Raw genomic sequence first — 20,809 nt, 5'->3', positions numbered from 1 at the left:
CCGGGCTCTGGGCAAGGCCTTGGAAACCAGGTGAGAGGAGGCCGCCACCCGGACTCGATCTCCCTTTCCATTGGTGCTGTGTTGCTGCTCTTGTGTGAGGCTCTTATTCATCTGCACTGACAGGGAACTGTCTAGGCTTAGTGACAAAAAAATTAGGGAAATTTAGGAATAAGAAGTAAAGAATATGGCAAGAAGAGGAGGGTAGAATTGCTTTAATAAAATTATCAACACACAGAAAACTATCTGCAGGGCTGATAAACAATACAACATGTACACCTGGCTCCTTTCGTTCAAGGGATCATGGACTTAGTGTAGGATTCGAACATGAAACATTTAGGGAAAAGGTAATAATACTGGGGCATTTCCCCCTCATTCTAAGGCTTAGCTTGATTTTGCCCTAGGAGACCTCCTGTAGTGGGAATTAATTATTCATTATTTTTCTCTCCTGTTACAAGCTTTCTACATACTGTTAGAAGAGGTGAGTGGCCTCTTTTAGGGAGTTCGTATGTGTATTTGGACTTTCTTCCCTGGCGCTGTGCTATTTTCTAAACTCTCTCTTAGATTCACTGGCTGTGACTGTTTTTACATTCTGTTTTTTTTTTCTCAGACACACTCCCAGTTTTTTAGATATATATTGTCAAATTGTCTAGCTCATTAGTGTTAATCACTCTGTTCCCAATAGACAGCAATAAAAACTTCAGCAGAGAATCTTAAACAGTATGGTTGCCACCAGGAGTTCAGGAACATAGCATGTTCTTGAAACTAGGAGACAAGGTTTATTGCAACTACTGTTAAGCATTATTTTTCTGTTGTCTTAGTCCTGAATAAATTACTCAAGCATCATAAAAACCATTAGATAAAGAAAAACACACCCAGCAGCACCCATCTGTGTCTATGCCAGCGTCTACTCCTGTCACATGATTTGTTTGCCAGTAATTATTAGGGATCAGAGGTGAAAAAGACAGATAAGAGCAATTAGTCTGGACTTTTATGCAACACAGTTTATGTAGCCTTTTTCTCATAGTGATTTTAAGAGAGGGAGAGAGAAAGAATAGACTTTACAATGCATAGCTGTGCACAGGGAGATTTAGCATTAAACAGAGATAATAAGTGTTGCAAACCACGCATAGCAACTGGAGCTTAGCTTTTATGTGTCTTGGATGCCAACAGCTTTTACTACTTCAACAGATCCTGACAACAATAATTAGAATTCAGGGGGAGCAGGAGGCATGTGACGAATCTTGCAAACACGTTTCTGGAAACACATCTGACACTAGTCTGAACAATGGGATGCCTGGCCCTTCTCTCCTCTGCATTCTCCTTTCTGCTGTGCCTAGAGACAAATTTCACCCCTGGTTGTTTCAAGTGCCTGACAAAGGCCAAATCACACAACAAAGGCATTATTTATCTTCCTAAATCTCCTCTGATAGGGCCAAAAGGAAGGACTCACACCTGGGAATAGATACTCTTTCTTTAGTGGATAAAAAACCTGAATTGTTTCCATGTTGCTTTTTCATTGACTCCCAGGTAATTTTCCACTGGGTTGTCAGAAGGATACTCCAAAAAAGGTAAGTCAGAAATGCCAGATACACTGTGTGCCTTCAAGTTAAAAACCAAACCTCCTGTCACCAGTGGACCATTCAAGGCCTTGGTGAATGTGTTATGCGTAAGGAACTCCATGCCTCCTCTCACGTCCAGCTGCCAACCCCCTCTGTACTTCCCATACCATTCCATTTGGAATAGATGCCCCAAGATGCCACCTGAAACCTCATCCATCCACTCCTTCCCTAATTTTGGACTCACAGTTGAAGTAAGGAATCTTTTAGCACTTATTACAATAGTTATTGGCTCCTCCTTGGACTGTGGAGTTCTGTGGGTGCTAAGCCCTATCCACAGAGCTTAGCAATGCATTATGTACATAGTAGGTGCTTGATAAACCTTTGAGTGAACGCTGGGAATACAATCCCTTGGGGTTCAGTAGACACACAGTTAAGCATACACACTGCAATGAATGTACAGATCAATGCATTTTTACATATGTATACACAGGAGTTTATAATGGCCACGCAGAGGAGCATTACAGATCATGTCCCCAGAGGCTCCTTTGATGCAGGGGTCTTTAATTGCCCTGGGAATGAGCCCATCCATCCGGCGCAGGCAGGCTGGTTGCCAGTAACAGGCTATGACATGCCCTGATTCATCCACGGATGTAACGTTCAGGATGGGGGAGGGGCATTTTATTCTAGAGAAGATGGGATTAAAGAAGATAAAAATTAAAGAATGCAAATTGTAAAAAGTAAGCATAAACAGTCACCCCTTTCCTCCTCTCCCCACATTCACGCAGAAGCAGGGGCAAAGAGACCCGGCACGGGAGGTCCCAGGATCCCCTGTCACCCCCCCACTGCCCAGACGCCCGCGTGAGGCCGGAGACCAGAGGCGCTCTGGGGTAGCCGCACCTCGTCCCACACGTGCAGACGCGCAGTCTCCGCAGGGGTCTTGCTTCCCAGCTCCCCGCTCACCTGTCCCTTGCACAGAGCAACGTGCACTTCGAGAGCCACATCACTTAGCCACAAGGAAACCGAGAATCAGAGAGAGGAAGCGCCTTCCCCCATGGCTGCAGCCCGAGCTTTGCTCACGTGTGAAACGAGAGGGCCAGACACTCCTTAATTAACCCCAAATGGTTTTTCTTCCTTTCTCAATCCAATATTTATATCAGCACGTTATTCCCAGGGTGCCAAAGACCCCTGCTATGGACGTGCCGCTGTCCCTGCAAGGGCATGGGCCGGGGAGGGGTGTCCCCTGGACCTGAAATCCGCAGCCGGGGCACGGGGAGCCGGGTACCGCCCTCAGAGGCTGCAGGATGGGCGAGCGATGGCCCTGGCTTGAGAAAATGAAAACGTCCAATTTATTTTGCCGGTAATCCCGACCCCCTTTTAGATAAGTAGCCGGGCAGCGCTCCTCCACCTCGCCCTGGCCCGCTGTTGCGAGGAAAAGGGGGGGTCATTTTCCTTCGGTCCCTAGCAAGGCCATCGAGGGGCCCGCGCCCCCGGGAACGCCGCCCGCTCGCACCCACCGCGCGGGACGCCGCCCAGCCCCTCGGCGCCCGCCCCGCCCCGCCCTGCGCGAACTTGGCCGCACCCACTTCCCCCGGGCGGCGCCCCCTCCGCGGCCGGGGCTGACGTCACGCGGCACCCAGCCGCCTGCGCCCCGCGGTGCGCGCCCCGCGCCGGGACCGCCGCCCCCGCCGCCACCCCGGCGCGCCCGCGCGCGTCCCCGCCTCTGTCCCCGCCTGGAAGCACCGCTGAAGATGGCGAGCCCGGAGCCCCGGGAGCACGCCGAGGAAGGATGCCCGGCTCCGGCCGCCGGCGAGCAGCCGCCGCCGCCCCGGGATCCCCCGGAGAAGGAGAAGGAGGAGGAGGCACAGGGGGAGGCGGCGGCGGCTGTGGCCGGCCCGGGGCCGCAGGTGGAGGAGGCCGCGGGCCCGGTGGCCGCCGCGGTGACTTGGCTGCTCGGGGAGCCGGTCCTGTGGCTGGGCTGCCGCGCCGACGAGCTCCTGAGCTGGAAGAGGCCGCTGCACAGCCTGCTCGGCTTCGCCGGCGCCAACCTGCTGTTCTGGTGAGAGATCGGGCTGGGTGGGGGCGCCCAGGAGGGCAGGCGACCTTGGGGCGCCCGGGGGCCCATTGTGGGGGGTGCACGCTGGACACTGCGGCGGAAGAAGTGTCAGCCCTGCCCCACTTTCTCGGCCACCTGTCTCAAACAGGTAGACACCCGCTTCAACTTTCCTCCAGAAGCACTTCCCTGTAAACAGTTGTCATCCCCCGTGTGTATATCCAGCCTCAGACGGGAGGTGGTCGGCTGACCCGCGGGCACCTGTGCCTGCAGGTGTTCCCAGCGTGCATGGAAACTTCGGCCCTGCTTTCTAAAACTCTCAGGTCTTGACAAGTTCGGCCAAGCAAGCCGGAGCAAACGTGCTTGAACTTGTATTCGTTCTTGCACCCCCAGCAGGCATATCTAGACCAGCTTAGATGCACGAGACTGCGCCGCCTTCACCAGCCACCTGAGATGGGCACTGAATGATTTGTTTTTCCTTCCCCTGGAGGGTTGGGTTTACTGTCTTTGCTCCCTGATGAGAAAGCAGGAGCCAAACAAACAGGTGGATTGTGCAGAGCACCCCGCCCCCCGGGGGTGCAGTGGGGAAAACAGTCGTATTTTTAGGTGAAGTACGGGAAGAACACACGGGAAAGCTCTCTTAATAGCCCCCGATCAACAGGTTTGTCTCTCCAAAGAGTGCTCTTCACTGATAAGGACAGGGAAGTGTCTGGCTCCTTCACTGAAGGCTGTGCCCTGTCTGAGGGCAGAGAAAAACCTTCTTGGTTTGCTAAGTGTCCTCGTAACAAACATGACCCACACTGTGCAAGATAAGCAGAGCTTCGGGAACAGACACCTTGTTACAGGACATAGATTTCTTAAAGTTGAGAAATAAATAAATGCAGAAAACAGACACGGCCTGTCACTTTCTAGGTTAACTTGAGCAATGTGAAGATTTTTCTGCAGATCTGTGCCAGTCCTGATTTTCTCTTAAAACGAGCTGTATCTTGTGGGGGTTCTGGAATGTGAATTAACTTTACTTTGGGTCTCTTAGCTACCTGTGTTTCTAGAATTTGTTCCACCATCTATCTTGTTAAGAAGTCATGTGAGCACTTAAATGAGGAGGACACATTGTATTATGCTAGATTGGGCAACTGTCCAATCGTTTGAGGGCTGTGCCTCACTAATTTTTTCAGGGGTGTGTTTCACTCATTTTTTCAATGAGCGACATGTTTTTATTTCTTAATTTAAATTTTTGTTTATTTTAAAAAATAATACAGGCTCACAGTTCAAAAGTTTAAAGGTACGAAAGCGTAAACGTTTTGAAAATCTCATTCTCGTGCCTGTGTTTGGCCACCCAGTTTCCTCACAGAGGCAACCGATGTTCCTAGTTTCCTGTGTATCTTTCCAGATAGTGCATACTTCAGCAAATACATAATATCTTATGCAAATTGTGGAATACCATATGGGCTGTTCCTCTTAGTATTATGATCACTTCCTGGTTCTTTTTCAGTTGCATAGAATTGTATTGTAAGGATGTCTCAAATTACTTAACCTGTCCCCTACTGAGACACTGATGTTGTTTCCAAGGTTTTGCTATTTCAGTGTTACAGCTAATGGCCCTGTACATGCATCATTTTTCATATATGCAAGTATTTTTGTAGGATAAATTCTCAGAAGTGGAATTGCTGGGTCAGAGGGGATGTGCATTTGTAATTTCGATGGATATCACCATATTGCATGCACTTCCTTAGGGTTCTACCAATTTATACTCCCACCAGCAATGTGTGTGACTGCCTGTTTCAGTACACGCTTGCCAAGAGTATTTTATGAAACTTTTTGATCTTGCAAATCTGATAGGTGAAAAAGAATATCCCAATATGATTTTAATTTGCATTTCTCTGAAATTGTGCATTTTTTCTTATGTTCAAGAGCAATGGCCAGGGGTGGTGGCTCACGCCTGTAATCCTAGCACTCTGGGAGGCCGAGGCGGGAGGATCGCTTGTGGTCAGGAGTTCATGAGCAACTATAGTTATCTTTTCTCTGCATTGTTTGTTTATATTAAATATCTTTTGTCTATTTGTTCAATTGGGCCATTGGTCTTTTCCTTATTGATTTTTAGGAACTCTTTTTATATTAAAGACTTTAGCCTAATTTCTGTAATATGAGTTGCAAATATTTTTCTATATATTCTTTAATAATACCTATTGAAAATAATGTTTTTGCATAAAATAATTAAAAGGCATATTTGGTATTATTCAGGAGTGATAGCTTCCATCCATTTTATTTATGACTATGATGGAGAGGTGAACAATGGCCAGGCATTCATCCTATTATAGTTATAGTCTTCTCCTTATCTGTTTTATTTCTTCTCCTGTTTTAGTATCTGCATTCCATGCATGTATTTTCTTTGACAAAGATAATAGTCCTGCTCTTTAAATTCTGAAATATTTGTTGTTGCTTTCATGTTATAATCCTTTGGAAATGACCCGTTTATTAATTTCACTAAAATTTTGGAGTTTTTCCCCTTTTATTTGTTACTTTGGGGTTAAAATGCTTTTCAAGGACATTGAATTTTCTTTACACAGTGTATTTCTTTTCAAATGATCTTAAATTATGTGATGCTTTAACATTATGTGTCCCAGGAATTTTAAAGCACTGTATTTTCTATGAGAAAAACAAACAAAAATCAATATTATAAGTATGGGAAACCCATATCTGTCTTAAACAATAGTGATGCTGTTTTCACTTTAATTGGTGTGATTTCATTTTTATGGAAATACAGTTTTTAAACATATATTTTTGAATGATTTCACACCTGGTACTAGCAATAGCTTTTAGGATTTTGAGTTCAACTCAAAAGCTTCAACATTTATTACTTGCATATTATCTGCAAGATTTCACTGCTGTGTACTGGAAGGACAAAAATTGAGACATGACCATCACACAGGGGTATAACTCAAGGTTGCATGAAGCAAGTGTGGTGGAAGAGTCAAGAAGAGAGAATTTGTTTTGATATGGTTTTGGGGGACAGTGGCATTACGGATGGAAGAAACTGTGGGGATCTTCATAAGGAGATCATACTTGAAGTAGACTTTGATGGACAGGAACGATTTGGATATATCAAAGCATTCCAGCCCTAAAGAATAATATGAACCAAAAAGCATCTTGAAGGTACGCTTAATATTTCAACCACAATGTAATAAATAGATGCAATGGCAGCATGAATTTGTAAAGAAAAATAGTGGGGTTGAGTAGGTGGTTTGGGGACACATTTGGGGGCAGTAGGTGACTCAAATGCTATGTTGCATGTTTTGATTTGTTTTTTATGTGGGCAACAGGGACCAGAAAATGCCTTGTAGAAGTGTCCATAAATATTTTAATGGATAAGTAAATTGTGGTTCATTTATTCCTACCATAGGGTGGGTAATATATAACAATGAAAATAAACTATAGCTTTGACAACAACATGGATGAATTTTACAAATGTAATTTTAGGCAAAAGAAGCACTAAATCATATATACAGATTGATTCAATTAAAAAAACACTTTAAAATGTGCAAAACTAAATAGTATTGATTAGGGATACACACGTAGGAGATAAAACTACAAAGAAATTAAAAGACATTCTTGAATCGGATATGCACACACACATACACATATACATTCCTAACTATGATATATCTTATGAAAAATAGTACAATATGAAAAAATGCTAGAAAAGGGGTATTCACTGAGAGCTCAGAGGAGGTTGATAAAATGCAGACCACTTATAGTACCTGTTTCACAAAGCAGGGTTTCCACAACTGAAATAGATTGGGCAACAGTCCAATAGTCTTGTGGCTGGGCGGGCCACAGATCAAATTATCTCACCCATTTTACCAATGAGGAACATGTTTTTAGAATTTTTCTCCTTAATTTTAAATTTTATTTATTTTTTTAAAAATAACTAACACAGCCTTACAGTTCAAAAGTTTAAAAGTACAAAAGGGTAAACATTCTGAAAATCTCCTTCCCGTGCCTGTCCCTGGCTACCCAGTTTCCTATCAGAGGCAACCGATGTGACAGCTGTAATCACATCCAGAAATAGAATGCGCCCAATGAAACAGAAAATGTCGCATTTATTTTTGTTTTTAAAGGGTCAACTTTTTGTGGTTTACTGTCAATAAAATGCACACACTGTGAGTGTACAGTCAGATGAATATACCTACGTAACCACAGTGGCAGTCAGGGTCGAGATGTTCCGTCACCCCAAAGGGTGTCTTTGCATTCCTTTCCTATCAGTATCCACGCCTGGGGACCGATCCTTTTCTGTCACTGTAGAGTAGATTTGTCTTTCCTAAAGTTTCATATAAACAATATCGTGTAGCATAATATCTTTTGTATCTGGCTTTGTTTAGTCACTGCAAAGTTTTGCGATTCAGCCCTGCTGTGTATCCCAGTTATTTGTTCCTTTTTATTGCTGAGTAGTATGCCAGTTCAGGGATAGACCAGAATTTGTTTATCCACTTGCTAGTGGATGTTCATTTGGGGAGTTTCCATGTTTGATTGTTATGAATGAAGCTATTGGGAAAATTCAGGTACAAATCTTTGTGTGAGATGTCTGCTTTTGGTGAGGAAGGTGGTAAGCTCTGACCCATGTTTCAGATGGCCACGTGTTGGTTGCCTTCGATAGGCAGGTAATGGAGCAAAATGCCCATATTCTAGTCTTCTTGCTGGTCATGATACTGAAGTTTAATGGCTTACTAGGAAGCTACTTTTCTGAGACGTTTGTCTCTGCAGCCTAGAAAGCCACTCGGATGTGATTTGGATTTGAACCCCCAGTTGGAGACCATGACATTTAGAAAATTCTATGGATAGGCCTTTTTTTCCTCAGCATATGTGGCATTACAAGATGATGACATCACTTTCTATTTGTATAACTAGTAAAACTGTAGGAAAGTGATTTTCTCGAGGTGACTGCACAGGGTACACCTGGCAGGAGATCTTGGGCACTCTGACTTTCCCAGCGTCTCAGGCGGGGCACCAGGCAGTCCTAAATTCCAGCAGAACCTTCAGGAGGTGTTTGGAGCACTGTCTGTAGAGTTGCTTTGGAAGTTTGCAGGGTCTGACCTCCAAACTGGTATCAAGTGCCCCTTCTCTGCCAGCACTAATGGGTTCTTCCAGCTTGCGTTAGAGCTGTGCCCCTCAAAGTGTGGTTCTGGACACTTTCACTGGCATCACCCGGGTGCTTCTTAGAGACCCAGATTCATGGGCCTTCCCCACACCTACTGAGCAGGAATCTCTGGAGGTGGGGTCATGACATCTGGGTTTTCTTCAGCTCTCCAGGTGATTTGATATATGTTCGTGTTTGAGAACTACCGTGTCCAAGCATTTTCTGAAATTGTGACCTCTCTTCTCCCTAAGGCAGCATTGCCATCGTTAGACAACACTGACTAGTAAATCTTTTCCTTACACTGAGTTAAGGCCATCTCTTGGTTATCCCTGCAGCTGCCCAGGATCCAGGTCCCTCCCCGGGACAGTCCTTTGTCTGTTTCAAGATTCATTCTGTTCTTGGTTCCTGCTGAATCTTCTTTTCCTTTCCCAGCTGAGAGATCCTGGGCTCCACCACTCCCTGTCTTCCTGTAGGGTTTGCAGACACTTCTGCACCTGCTTCGGTTTGTGTGTATTCTGCCTTGAATGTAGCATTCTCCAGATGGTCGGACCAGTGTGTACTTTCTCCCCTTCTCCTGGACAGCAGCCTTCTAGTCACATAGCCTGAGATAGAATTTCTTTATTTCAGTTGACAGTAACCCCCCTTGACAGCAGCTACCGTTGCTGGTTGTTAGACTTTCCTCAAACTATAACTACATAGTTATATATACCCACTAAGGTACGTGTTGCTCCCGTGTTCCACAAGAGGAAACAAGAGGCCCGTGGAAGTTAATTTAGCAATACAAGATGACTTTGTCCCGTACTGTCCAACAGAACATGTGCAGTGATGGAAATAGTCTACATTTGCGCTGTCTGGTGTGGTAGCCAGTAGCTTCTTGCGGCTGTTGAGCATATGAAATGTGGCTAGTGGGACTCAGGAAGTGTAGTTTTATTTTTATTTAATTTAAATGTAAGTGTAAATAGCCACATGTAGCTAGCGGCTACTGTATGAGACAGCACAGCACCAGATAACAGTGCTGGGGCTGGGTCATGTAGCCAAGTCCATTTTCCATATATTCTGTGTTTTTTTCTACTCTGTCACTCTAAAGAACAGGAGGAGACAATTAGGGCTTATGTTTTTCTTTTCTTTTCTTTTGTGACAGCGTCTCGCTCTGTTGCTCAGGCTGGAATGCAGTGGTGAGATCACAGCTCCCTGCAGCCTTGAACTCCTGGGCTCAAGCGATCCTCCTGCCTCAGCCTCCCAAGTAGCTAGGACTATAGGTGTGCGACCACCCCTAGCATGTTTTTTATTTTTGGTAGACGAGAGACTCACTTTGTTGAAAAGGCCAGTCTCAAACTCTCAGCCTCAAGTGATCCTCTTGCCTTAGCCTCCCAAAGTGTTGGGATTATAGGACCATTGTGCCCAGCCATATTTTTCAATATTACGGAATTATGCTTAATGATTCCATCATAGAGCGAAACAAACTATATGGGGAGAAGTTTGCTTCTGTGTTAATAGAGATTTTTTAGTCTGTTGACCAGTCTGATCTAAGTTCCCTGCCTTATCTCCACTCTGCCTGGAGAGTCGGCAGCCGTGGATAAGGGTCTGCTCTGTGCCCAGTGTGGTGCTGGGACCAGGGGCCACCCCAGAAGTCCAGCATCTGAACTTGCCGCCGAGAGCCTCCCCTCATTGCATGCCACAGTCTCCAGGGCTTTATAGGTTAAGACAAAATGGGGATCAGGGGTTTTGGAAAAGGTGATAAAGCTCTGTGTGATTTATTGCGTAGGCCTGGAAGAAAGGGTGTAATTTTAAAAGCGAGGTTAATGGCGAGAGCTTTCTCCGTGGGACAAACCCAGGAGAAAATGTGGGGTGAGTGCTGAATGTTGTCAGGATGGGGAGACTCACCTGACTCACCCTGAGGGGATGTTTTGGGGAGTGGAGAGTTCACCTTGGATGCCTGGATCAGCACAGGATCAGAAGCGTTGTAGGTGTTCAGAAAACATTGGTGAACTGAGCTGGACTGGAGCATATTCCCCTACTGTGGAAGGGGTGGGGCTAGTTTAAGACAGGGTGGGGGGGTAGTTTTATGGGCTGGGGGAATGCCCAGGGGGGAGGTGGGAAAGAGAAAGGTTTGGGCCAATTTTTGAAGAGGTTACTATTCGACTGTGCCAAGGAATTTGGACTATATCAAATAAGCAGTGTCCATTTATTACCCAAATACAGATACCATCATATTCCTCCTTCATTCAAGACTTCCATTAAAAAAAAATGCAGCAAGTATTTATTGAGTGTCTACCATAGAACTGACACTGTTCTAGGTGCTAGGGGTATAACAGTGGACAAACGGATAGTATCCCTATTCTCGTGGTGCTTATATGATAGTGGTAAAAGTGGTGAAGAAAACTAAAGCAGGGACAAGGAACAGAGAGTGACCAGAAGGTACTGCTTTGCTGGAGTGGTCAACGTGGGCCTTTCATGAAATGACCTTGAGCAGACACCTGAAAAGCAAGTCAGGGAATAATCCAGGCAGATAACTCTGAAGTGGTCTGTTCCAGGCAGAGGGAATGGCACTTGCAAAGGCCCTGGGGTTGGGAGTGGGCTTGGGGTGTTTTCAGAACAGTGAAGACCGTTGTGGCTGGGGCCGGGTAGAAGTGTTGGTTCAGCTCAGATTTTCACACTATGACTGTGCCAGATTCTGCTTGTCAGTTTTCTGTTGGCCCCTCTGGATGAATTAGGGGAGCAAGAGCCTGGGGCCGGGGACCAGTGAGGACACCATTGCGGGACCATGTGGTGGTGTGGAGAGGCTGAACTAAGGTAGTGGCAGTAGGGATGGGGATGAGGAGATGGATTCTGGGGTGACTCTGGAGGTGAAATTGGTAGTACTGAATGATTTGGTGGGTGGGGGAAGAGAGAGGCGATGGGTAGATGAGGAGTGGCTGGCACTGTCATTAACCAATGACAGGGTCACTGAAGTTGCCACAGGCTGGGGCTGTGGGGGTGGAGGGTGATGTGCCCATGTTTGAGGATGTTGAATTGGATGTGCCTATAGCTCATCGAGTGAATTATCCACATACATCAGTAAGGGTTAGACACATAGACTGACAGCAGGGGGGAGTCCCAGCAGAGGGTTGTTCCAGAGAAGCCAACTGCAGTGACCACTGAAGTCGTTCAGCACCTGGGTTGTGATTGCTCCTTCCTGGCCTTAGCTGAAGCTGTCTCTACAGGGGCTTGGTGGTCTTGAATTGCACCAGAAGGGAAGGATTCTCTCTCCCTTCCTCCATGGCACCACCTCCTTGCGGCAGCACAGCAGCTCAGTGGAGGACAGGGTTCCCTCCTTTCTATTCCTAAGCCTCTCTGTGATTTGGTTCTCAGGATAGCTCCTGACTTGGCCAACAGGAATTCAAGTAGTTTAGGAAATCTTTTCTCTCTGCCATGGTCTGAATATTTGTGTCCTCCCAAAAGTCATGTGTTGAAACCTAATCCCCAGTGCAATAGTATTAGGAGGTGGAGCCTTTAGGAGGTGAGGAGGTCACGAGGGAGGAGCCCTCATGAATGGGATGAGTGACCTTATAAAAGGGGCCTGAGGAAGCTTGTTCACGCCTTCCACCATGTGGGGGCACAGCTAGGAGGTGTCATCTGTAAAGCAGAGAGTGAGTCCTTACCAGACACTAAACCTGCTGGTGCCTTGATCTTGAACTTCCCAGCCTATAGAATCGTAAGAAATAAATTTCTGTTATGTTTATAAGCCACCCAGTTGATGGTATTTTTGTAATAGCAACCCAAACAGACTAAGACATCCTCTCTGTAATGCCTGGCTTTCACCTTCAGTGACATACCCTATTTTGAATGTCAGAAGCTGCATTTCAGCTGTGCATCTATTTACATTCCTTCTGTAGTGTCCTAACGTCCCTGCCATGCCATTTTCATCTGGGTGGGTACTCCAAAGGACACTGGGATTTGTGGGGAAGGGGCCAATGGAAAGGCAAGGTCAGTGATGTGGGAGGGGGGTGTGACGGTGTGAAGCTCTGAGGAAGAGACAGGGGTGGGCTGGGAAGTGCACCTTTTCCCCTGATTCCTGAGGACAAGGGAAGGATGGGTGTGCCTGCAGCAGAAGTGGTGGGGAGTCACGTGCTGGCCCATGGCATCCGATTTCTCTCTGAAGCAGGAAGATGGTGATTCTGCTGCAGCTGGGGAGTTGAGGCAGGACAAGTTACGCGCGGATACTGGTGGTAGCATTAGTGGGGAAGAATATCAGCAAAGCACAAATGATTGGGAGGAAATACTAGATGACACTGCTTTATGTTTGGCCGTTTCTTCAGTGAGAACATTTTGTATTAGATTCCTGTATCTTCTTCTTTGTCCTCATAGACCAATTTTTTTTCAAGGCCCATTTTTTAATAGAATAATACTAAATTTAGTATTGTGGTCACCTCATACTATATAAGCTTAACAGTAAAATATCTTATGGGAAATTTCCCATTTGCTAAAGATAAAATGTGATATCCACATATTGGTCCAGATGTGCTGTTAGAAGCATGCGGCTCTTGAGTTGTTTTCCTAGATTCTGCCAAGTGATTCAGTGCAGTGTTCTTTGTTCTCTGCTGATTTCAGTTTATCTGGGAAGGTTTTTGTCTCAGGGATGAAGATGGCAAAACCTAAGAGAAAACACGTTGGGTGAGACGTGGCCACTTCTGCACACTTTCATTAATATTTTGACACTTTTGTGGCACTCTTTCAGTGGCCTTGTATAATTTGATCATTGATAACTGCAGTGACCATTTACTGGGCTCCTGCTTGGCTGGGCACTTGGCAGAGTTATCTTATTTAAGTCTCACACCACACAGCAAGGTGTCATTGCGCCATTTGGCAGAGTGCATGTTGAGGCTCAAGGCATTTGAAGTAACTTATCCCCACGTAACAGTATGTGGCCGCGTGGGGATTCCAACCAGTTTTCTGTGTTTTCCCCAATAAACTAGACCGTACTGCAATGGGAGGTTGCAGTATACGATTAGAACATAATTCTGTACGGCTTCTCCCCTCTGCTTCTAGAGGACAGAGTTAATTTACTTCTCAAATGAAACCACCAGCGGTCTCCCACATCGCTTGCTATCTCTGTCTGCTTTGGAAAAAGAAGTCAATTTATTTTTCCAAGTAAAATTTCAGCACCAACCACAGCTTCACCCTTGCAGAGGCCTCTGCGCCGCTGCCCTTGTTTTCCGTTTTAGGCATTGATTACCAAGGCAGAGTGTGCATTTCTCTGAGTTGTCAAGCGGCCCGGTTTCATCATATTTCAGTGCCCTTTTGTGTCTGCCCTTTTGATCTGGGGCAGGGTCTTCCCCGACAGGTAAGATGTCGTGTGGGCCCTCGCCCATTCTTTGCTGATCGCACCGCTTTGTGGTGGACTCAGATACACACGTGGAATGTGTGTGGCATGGGATGCCAGCCCGGGTGGATCTAGAGTTTGGAGAGATAACATGTTGTCCTGAAGGAGCACCTGTGCCACACCGGGAGTGGGTGGGCAGTGGGCACGGTGCCTTCAGGGAAGGAGCCCGGGAGGACAGAGCCCACGCCTCCTCGGTCAGTCTGCAAAGCCGGCGCTCTGTGGGCGGCTCATCGCCCTGGGCCTGCACCCTCCTGCCTCCATGTCCCCTTCCCTGCCCTTCTCTGTCATTAGGCCTTACTGTCGCCTCCTCCTCAAGTTTGTCCCTGGCCACCTTGCCTGTTAATTTTAACTATTGTTAATGTTATTCTCTTAGCTCTATGTAGACTTTTCTAAACAATATTCTTAAAATGCCATTTCTTGATTTAGCAATCTAAGATATTAATTTTCTTCTCACGTGCCAATTCATATAAACTCTTCCCATCCTGATCCTCTGTAATTATATCAGAAGTTTTGGTTAAATCATTATAACTTTGTAAGTAGCATTTGTACATGAGCTAAGCAGAATGCCACGTTTACATTTTCTTTCTTGTGCAACTTTATTTTGCTGTTGTTCCTCTTAGCTTTTTTTTTAAATTTGATCTTTTTACCTCTTTTTTTTTTTTGTTAAAAAAACAGAGGGATGGGAGTAAAATGGATTTAGGACACCCAGTTTGAATTGCAGTTTATGTTTCTTCTGACACGTGGCCAGGCTGTGGTGCCAGACCTGGGTTGCCAGCCTGGTGGGTAGGTTGTCCGTGGCACTTACGTGTGGGAAGGAGGGTTTTGTCTCTTGAACGTGGCTGCTTGGTAAGGAAAGTTGTAACTGTCACCAAGGGAGCCCTGGGACCTGCCACCCCTCAGATCGAGCTTGTTTTATGTGACCGTGGCCTGAGTTGCAGGGACAGGAGTCTGGCGTGCCCGGGCTGGCTGAGAGCAGTAGGGCTGCCCACCGCCTGCCTCCCTCTCACCTGGAGCAGGTTTCTTATGCCTTAGCTTGAGCCGAATTTGAGTGATGTAAATTCTTTTGCTGCTTGATAAAGTGACCTCTAGGTATAATAGAACGTGAAGGCAAACAGTCGCAATAAATGACCTGTACAAGCAATGTGAGCTTTTTTTTTAAGTTGATAACAGGTCAGCTGGACATGTTACTTCTTGACTAGGTTAAAGTAACAGCTACTATGAACTTTAGCAATTTCTGCTATCACAAACTAATGTCTTTCCCGGTGTCCGGCCTAAAGGGTTCTCTCTTTTCTTTTCCTTTGGAGCCATCGCTCTCGGAGTCCTCATCCTTCTTGGAGCCCTCGCCCTCCTGCTCTGGTCTCCATCTGATGGTCTGCTGGGCTTGCTGTCCACTTAGGACATCTGTATCATCATCCCTTTCCTTCTCTTGTGAGCCGGAGCCTCTGTTATTGGAGCCTTGCGAAAAACGGGTGTCAGTACAAGGTCAGCATCCTGAATGGGGAGGCCACATTTCTTCTTCTTAGCAATATTAATGGTAGTTCAAGGTTTTCTTAAGTTTGTTCTGAGTTCTTGATTTCTGTTTGTTTCTCTTCTGTTCCTCAAGTCTACCTTGGTGCACTCCTGTTGGGAGAGCACATTGTCTAGGTTGGCGGGAGTACAGAGGAAATACATGTTTTGAGAACGTGTGTGCAGAAAATATTTTCATCCCACCATTGGCTAGTTTGCTAGATTGCTAGTTAGGCTTGACTTAGAATTCTGGGTTGGGAATAATCGCCCTTAGAAATTTGTAGCATTGCTTCCCTATCTTGTTGCCTGCTTCAGTGTTGCCTTTAGCAGGTGGAAGGCCTGTCAACACCTGGTAGCTTGTAGATGCCCTGGTTTGCTTCCCCTAGAAGCTTCCAGGATTTTCTCTTTATCCTTGGTATTTTGATATTTCAAGTTGACAGGCCTCTTTTTTTTTCTCATTTATTCCAGGTTTCATGAACCTTCTTAGCTAGAAGCTTAGATCTTTCAATTCTGGACAATTGTCTTAAAGTTGTTTTTTTTTTTTTATGATTTCCTCCTCTCTGTTTTCTTTCTACAAATCTTGTTGATCCAACATTGGGCTTCCTGGATTGCTCCTGATTTTCTCAGCCTTTGTTCCTGTTTTCATCTTTGTTTTCTGTTCTCCTTTCAGAAAGATTCCTTGATCTTTCAGTCATTCTGCTGGTTTAAAATTTATGATCTCACTTTTAGTTCTAAGACATTTTTTCTCACTTTTGATTTTTCCTTTTAGAATGCCCTTGTGTTGGTTCTTGGGTTTTTCTCCTCCTTGATAAAAAAGGAGGAGATGGTTTATTTAAGGTTTTCTTAGATGTTTGTCCTGAGTTCCTTATTTCTGTGTGTTCAGTACTCTGTTAGATGTTGGAGGCTTTAAATATTTAAGGGGCCCTTGGGTTCCTGTTCCCGTGTCACAGTAAGGGACTGCAAAGCCGATTAGAGCACTGTGTGCAGGGGTGAGGTGTGGCCATTTCATGGAGTTGCTGTAGTTCATCAGATGAGGATCCACCCTTGTTAGGGGACGGCATGCTGACATCGCCTGTGGGGACGGGACAGGGAGCAGAAGTCCACCCGCTGGTGTTCTGGGGACCGAGCAAGTGCGGTGATGAAAACACAGGGGAGGGGGGATGCTGTTCAAGATGGTGTCAGCCCCCCTGTTCTCAGTGTAGTTCCTCACCTCTGCTCTCTTCTGTGCCGCCACCCCTGAGTCTGAAGCCCCAGTGCTTTAATTTCTCCAGAGAAAAACCCCCATTTCCATCGTGGTGGATGAGGGGTCCTCTCCTGCCCCTGTAGGGTGGGCAGTAAAATCTGAAGTTCGACCTGTTCATTGTACAGATTTTCAAACAATCCTCCCATTTTCAGACCTGTCCTCACACTGCCTTCTGTGGGTACCTTCCATTCCTGTGCTTTTCTGCGTTCTGCAGCGTAGGGTGGATGTGATTTTGGGAGGCCTTCCCTTTGCGTGCCTGTGGTTTCCAGTGTTACTCACGCTGTTCGCTCAGTTGCCACTCTTAAGCTTACTGTCCATCTTCCAGAAATCTGTTGATATGTCTATTGTTGACTCCTTTTTAGCCCTCTTTTTGTCTCATGCGTGCATATCTTTGTCATTATTTTACCCTTAATCTGGCATGGTTTGGAGACAAAGAGGAGAAAGATGTGCATGTTCACTGTGTGGTGCCTGACCACGGGTCTGTCCTGCCCACCTGCCTGTGGCTCCAGGATGGTGGAGACCAGTCTGTCCCTTCAGCTGTGTGTCCTCAGCACCATGGCATGTAGTAGGTACTCAATAGTTGGGTAGGTAAAACCGCAATGACACTCTCAGCTTTTTCATCCATTTCCTCATGATTCCCATGCTTGTGGGACAACGTAGGGATTTAAGTCCTCTACTCACCTCCTTAAGAAGGATAATTTCTGCTCTTTTTCCATTTTCTTCCCAAAATACTGATGGTGTCATCGTGAGAAATCATACCCAAGCCAAGTGCAGCACTTGTAGATTTTAAATTCAAAATCAGCTTGAAGGTAATTTATTACTGAGTAATACATATCTGGATTTTGAAAAGTTTACTAAGTAGAATATTCATAAATAAGGTATATTTGGTTCTAGCTAGTCTTGTTAGCATGAGAATGGTATTTTATTAAAGCATTTTATCTGTAAAATTTTTAAAAATAAACTAAACAAATAGAGCATGACTTGATGAACAAAGGGCCCCTGGTATCAAACTCTAAATCCCAGGTGTCTTCAGGCTGCCTCAATCTGTCATTGAACTTTAACTGGCAGTGACCTGGGGGTGGGGTCCACGCCTTCTAAAGGGTGGGCAGGGTAGTTCTGGTCCCTCATACAATGTTAGCGCCGCCAACATCTATCTCGATCTTGCGAGAGTGACAAGTAAAGCAGCAACTACAATTTGGTATGACAGTCATGAGTAACGAGCACTCGGGCTGTCTTCTAAATCTGCTGACCCCGGGAGGTCACACTTCTGCTGAGTTTTGAGTGCTGTGTAGAAGTGGTTTGGGTGAGTAAAGGTGAGAGGGGCCTTCCAGGCTGACGGAGTGTCATGGAGGGTATAAGAGGGTGACAGTGAGTAACTTGGCCCTGGTTCTACTCACTGAGGACGTGTCAGGTAGGAGTCACTGTGCTGGACACTGGGGGCCGATGCCGTGTCTTCCTCCGTCGTGAAGCTCATAATCTGGGGAAGAAACTCAGGTCAAAGGGCCTTTCCAATATGTTCTCATCAGGGTCGTGCTGGGGGTATGTAGGAGGGGCAGCCATGGTGCTTGGCGGTCATGGAAGTCCTAGAATAAGTGACGTTTTAACTGAGACCTAAATAAAGGGTCAGTAGGAGTTGGCCAGGTTGCCAGGGCTTGCAGCAGGAGGAATTGTTCCAAGGCAAGGGAGCAGCGAGTGCGAAAGTCCAGACGGAGGAGCACAGGCTGCAGAGTGAGGTACGAGAAATCCGGTGTGTTTGGGAGGGCGAGAAGGGGAAGGGTGAGGGGCTTAGTGAGGTGGGGATGGGGCGTGACGGGCTGGCCGTGAACGGGTTTGGGCTTTGTCCTAAGGGCAGTCAAAAGCAGGCACTGCCCAGGCCCCTCCAGAGGGACACAGTGACCGTGAAGAATAGTGTGATGATTCCCAACTAACGCGTGTTGAGTGCTTAGCCTGTGCCAGATGTTTTAGGCAGTTCGCCTGTAGTGTCTCCTGTTCCATCCACATAACAGCTGTATGAGGAGGAAGGTGTAATTACTACTATTCCCAATGATGCTGAGGCCCAGAAAAATGAAACGACTTTCCCAGGGTGTACAGCTCGTGTGTGGTTGTGGCTGGTTTATACCTGTGTAGTCTGACTGTAGAGTTTGTTCTCAATTCCCTGAGTCGTTTTGCCATTCAGTGCCTTTGCCAGCCTGCTTGTTCGATATTCTTCCTGTGTCGAGTGGCATAGATGCATTTCTCTGTAGTTGGTCCAACTTTGGACTGTTGATTTCTAGTGTTTCAGTGAGCAGGGAGTCAGCCAGACAGACTCCTGTGTTATCATTTGTCATCCATTACATCTTCAGGGAAAGCTTAAAGCATTTCTTTTTGCCTTGTGTACTTCCAAGACCCAATGTTTGCTTGCCATATAAAAGGTGCATGTGATTTTTGTGGTCCATTCTCTAGGTGGATAGAGTTGAACACAGGGCTTCTGTGTCATGCATCTTCAGGGCACTCACACAGAAAACAGCATGAGCTGCACCCCCGGAGTTGGCAGTGAGGCTGCCGTGGGTGGATCTTGTGGGCTTTGCTGAGTTGTGCCCTGGGGGTGGGTGGCTGTCAGGCCAGTAATTGGCTTGTGATCCTAGAATAGATTGCACTAATTGAACCAAAAGGCAAAGAGAATTCATACCGTGGTCTTAGCAGCACAACTTTCAAGACAAATATCCTAACCCACCATCGACCGGGATGCATCGAGTTGAGGAAGTGTCCCTGCTATTTACATTTTCGGTTTGATTTGGAGCTCAATGCTACATAGGTGCTCATTTCCCTTGTCAGCTTCCAAAAAGCCACCCTGGCAGTTTTTTGCATGTGTTTTGCTAGTCTGCGTGGCCCTGAAAGAAGTGTGCCTCTGGAGTAACAGATTTCAGTCAAAGAATCACATTTAAATCATCTAGGACCCAATTCTTTGAAGGTACTAACCTGTCTTCAGCATTTCAAACATGCAATGGAAGATGCTTACTTCTGTGATCAAGTTGCACCAGCTCTGACCTAGTAAACCATGTTATTTGTTTTGTTAGCAGCTGAGATCTTGCCAAAGAAGGCATCTGTATGATGAAATGAAAGGAGAGGAAATCTTCATTCCAGTTTAACCACCTCATTTTAGAGATGAAGAAACTGAGTGCCAAGATCCCATAGTGAGCTGGTGACAACATTACCTGTATCAGAGCCTCCTGGCCTTTTTGTTAAACTGCATGAGGCTAAGTGTTGAAACAATGAGCATGATGAAACTTAGGAGGGCAAAATAATAGTTTCCAAGTCCCAGGATCACTGATCATAATTTGCAGGTCAGTGTGGGAACTTTGCTGTGTTGATCCAACCACATCTTTGGGGGGCTTGCCAGATGGTGTATTGACAGATGTCCCCATGATCCGACAGGACCTAAAAAGCTCCAGCTGTGAGATTCAGGCCTTTGCCTCTGACTTCGCCATCCCTTCCTGCTCCCCTGGCAAATGCACCAGAGTTTGTTAAAAGTCACGTTGATAAAGGAGACAACCGAGGGCTTTCTTTTGCTCTCAGTGGTAATGGCTTGTGTTTGACCACATCTACTTGGAACAAGGTGCTTAACATCCAGCTAATGGCAATGCAGCCTTCTTTCAAATGGTGACAGCAACTCCATCCTGGAAAACCTTTCACAGGAGACATTCTTGGCAGTTGAAAATACATTTACTATTCAAAGGAAACATTTTTATGTGTTCTTAACTACAAATTGATAACTGTGTTTGCTAAAACAACACCAAGGCCTGTTAAAACGGACATGGTCACTTTAATATGGTAGTTATATTATTTATCATAACGCAACTTGAGGATTTGTTTTGGTTAATAAAATTTCTCTAAAAGAGCTATTGACCTATTTTCATTAAGCTCTTCTGTAGCTATTACACTCCATACAGGGTATCTACAAACAAAAAACATGTAT

General features: G+C 45.8%; 1 protein-coding gene and 1 long non-coding RNA gene across 3 annotated transcripts in view; one reads left to right on the top strand and one right to left on the bottom strand.

Moving 5' to 3' along the window:
• Positions 1-2,028: 2,028 nt before the first annotated feature.
• On the bottom strand, positions 2,029-3,063 carry LOC123648124. The gene is made up of 2 exons (XR_006738505.1): positions 2,457-3,063; positions 2,029-2,242 (listed from the first exon to the last, which is right to left on the bottom strand). It is a non-coding gene; the product is annotated as an uncharacterized LOC123648124 (long non-coding RNA).
• A 172-nt stretch (positions 3,064-3,235) lies between these two features.
• The window catches only part of RETREG1 (reticulophagy regulator 1), a 129,157-nt gene continuing 111,583 nt past the window's right edge, over positions 3,236-20,809 (top strand). Inside the window, exon 1 of one of the 2 annotated variants that reach the window (XM_045566270.1) lies at positions 3,236-3,615. In XM_045566270.1, coding sequence (XP_045422226.1) covers positions 3,308-3,615 — 308 coding nt within the window. In that variant the 5' untranslated portion in view covers positions 3,236-3,307. Of the gene's footprint in view, positions 3,616-18,496; positions 18,588-20,809 lie in introns of those variants that run through there. The other variant, XM_045566271.1, reaches the window with a different exon arrangement.

This window comes from Lemur catta, chromosome 12 (assembly GCF_020740605.2).
Source record: "Lemur catta isolate mLemCat1 chromosome 12, mLemCat1.pri, whole genome shotgun sequence".
Classification (NCBI taxonomy): domain Eukaryota; kingdom Metazoa; phylum Chordata; class Mammalia; order Primates; family Lemuridae; genus Lemur; species Lemur catta.
Note: the sequence above shows the minus strand (reverse complement) of the source record. Positions and strands in the feature narration are given on the sequence as shown.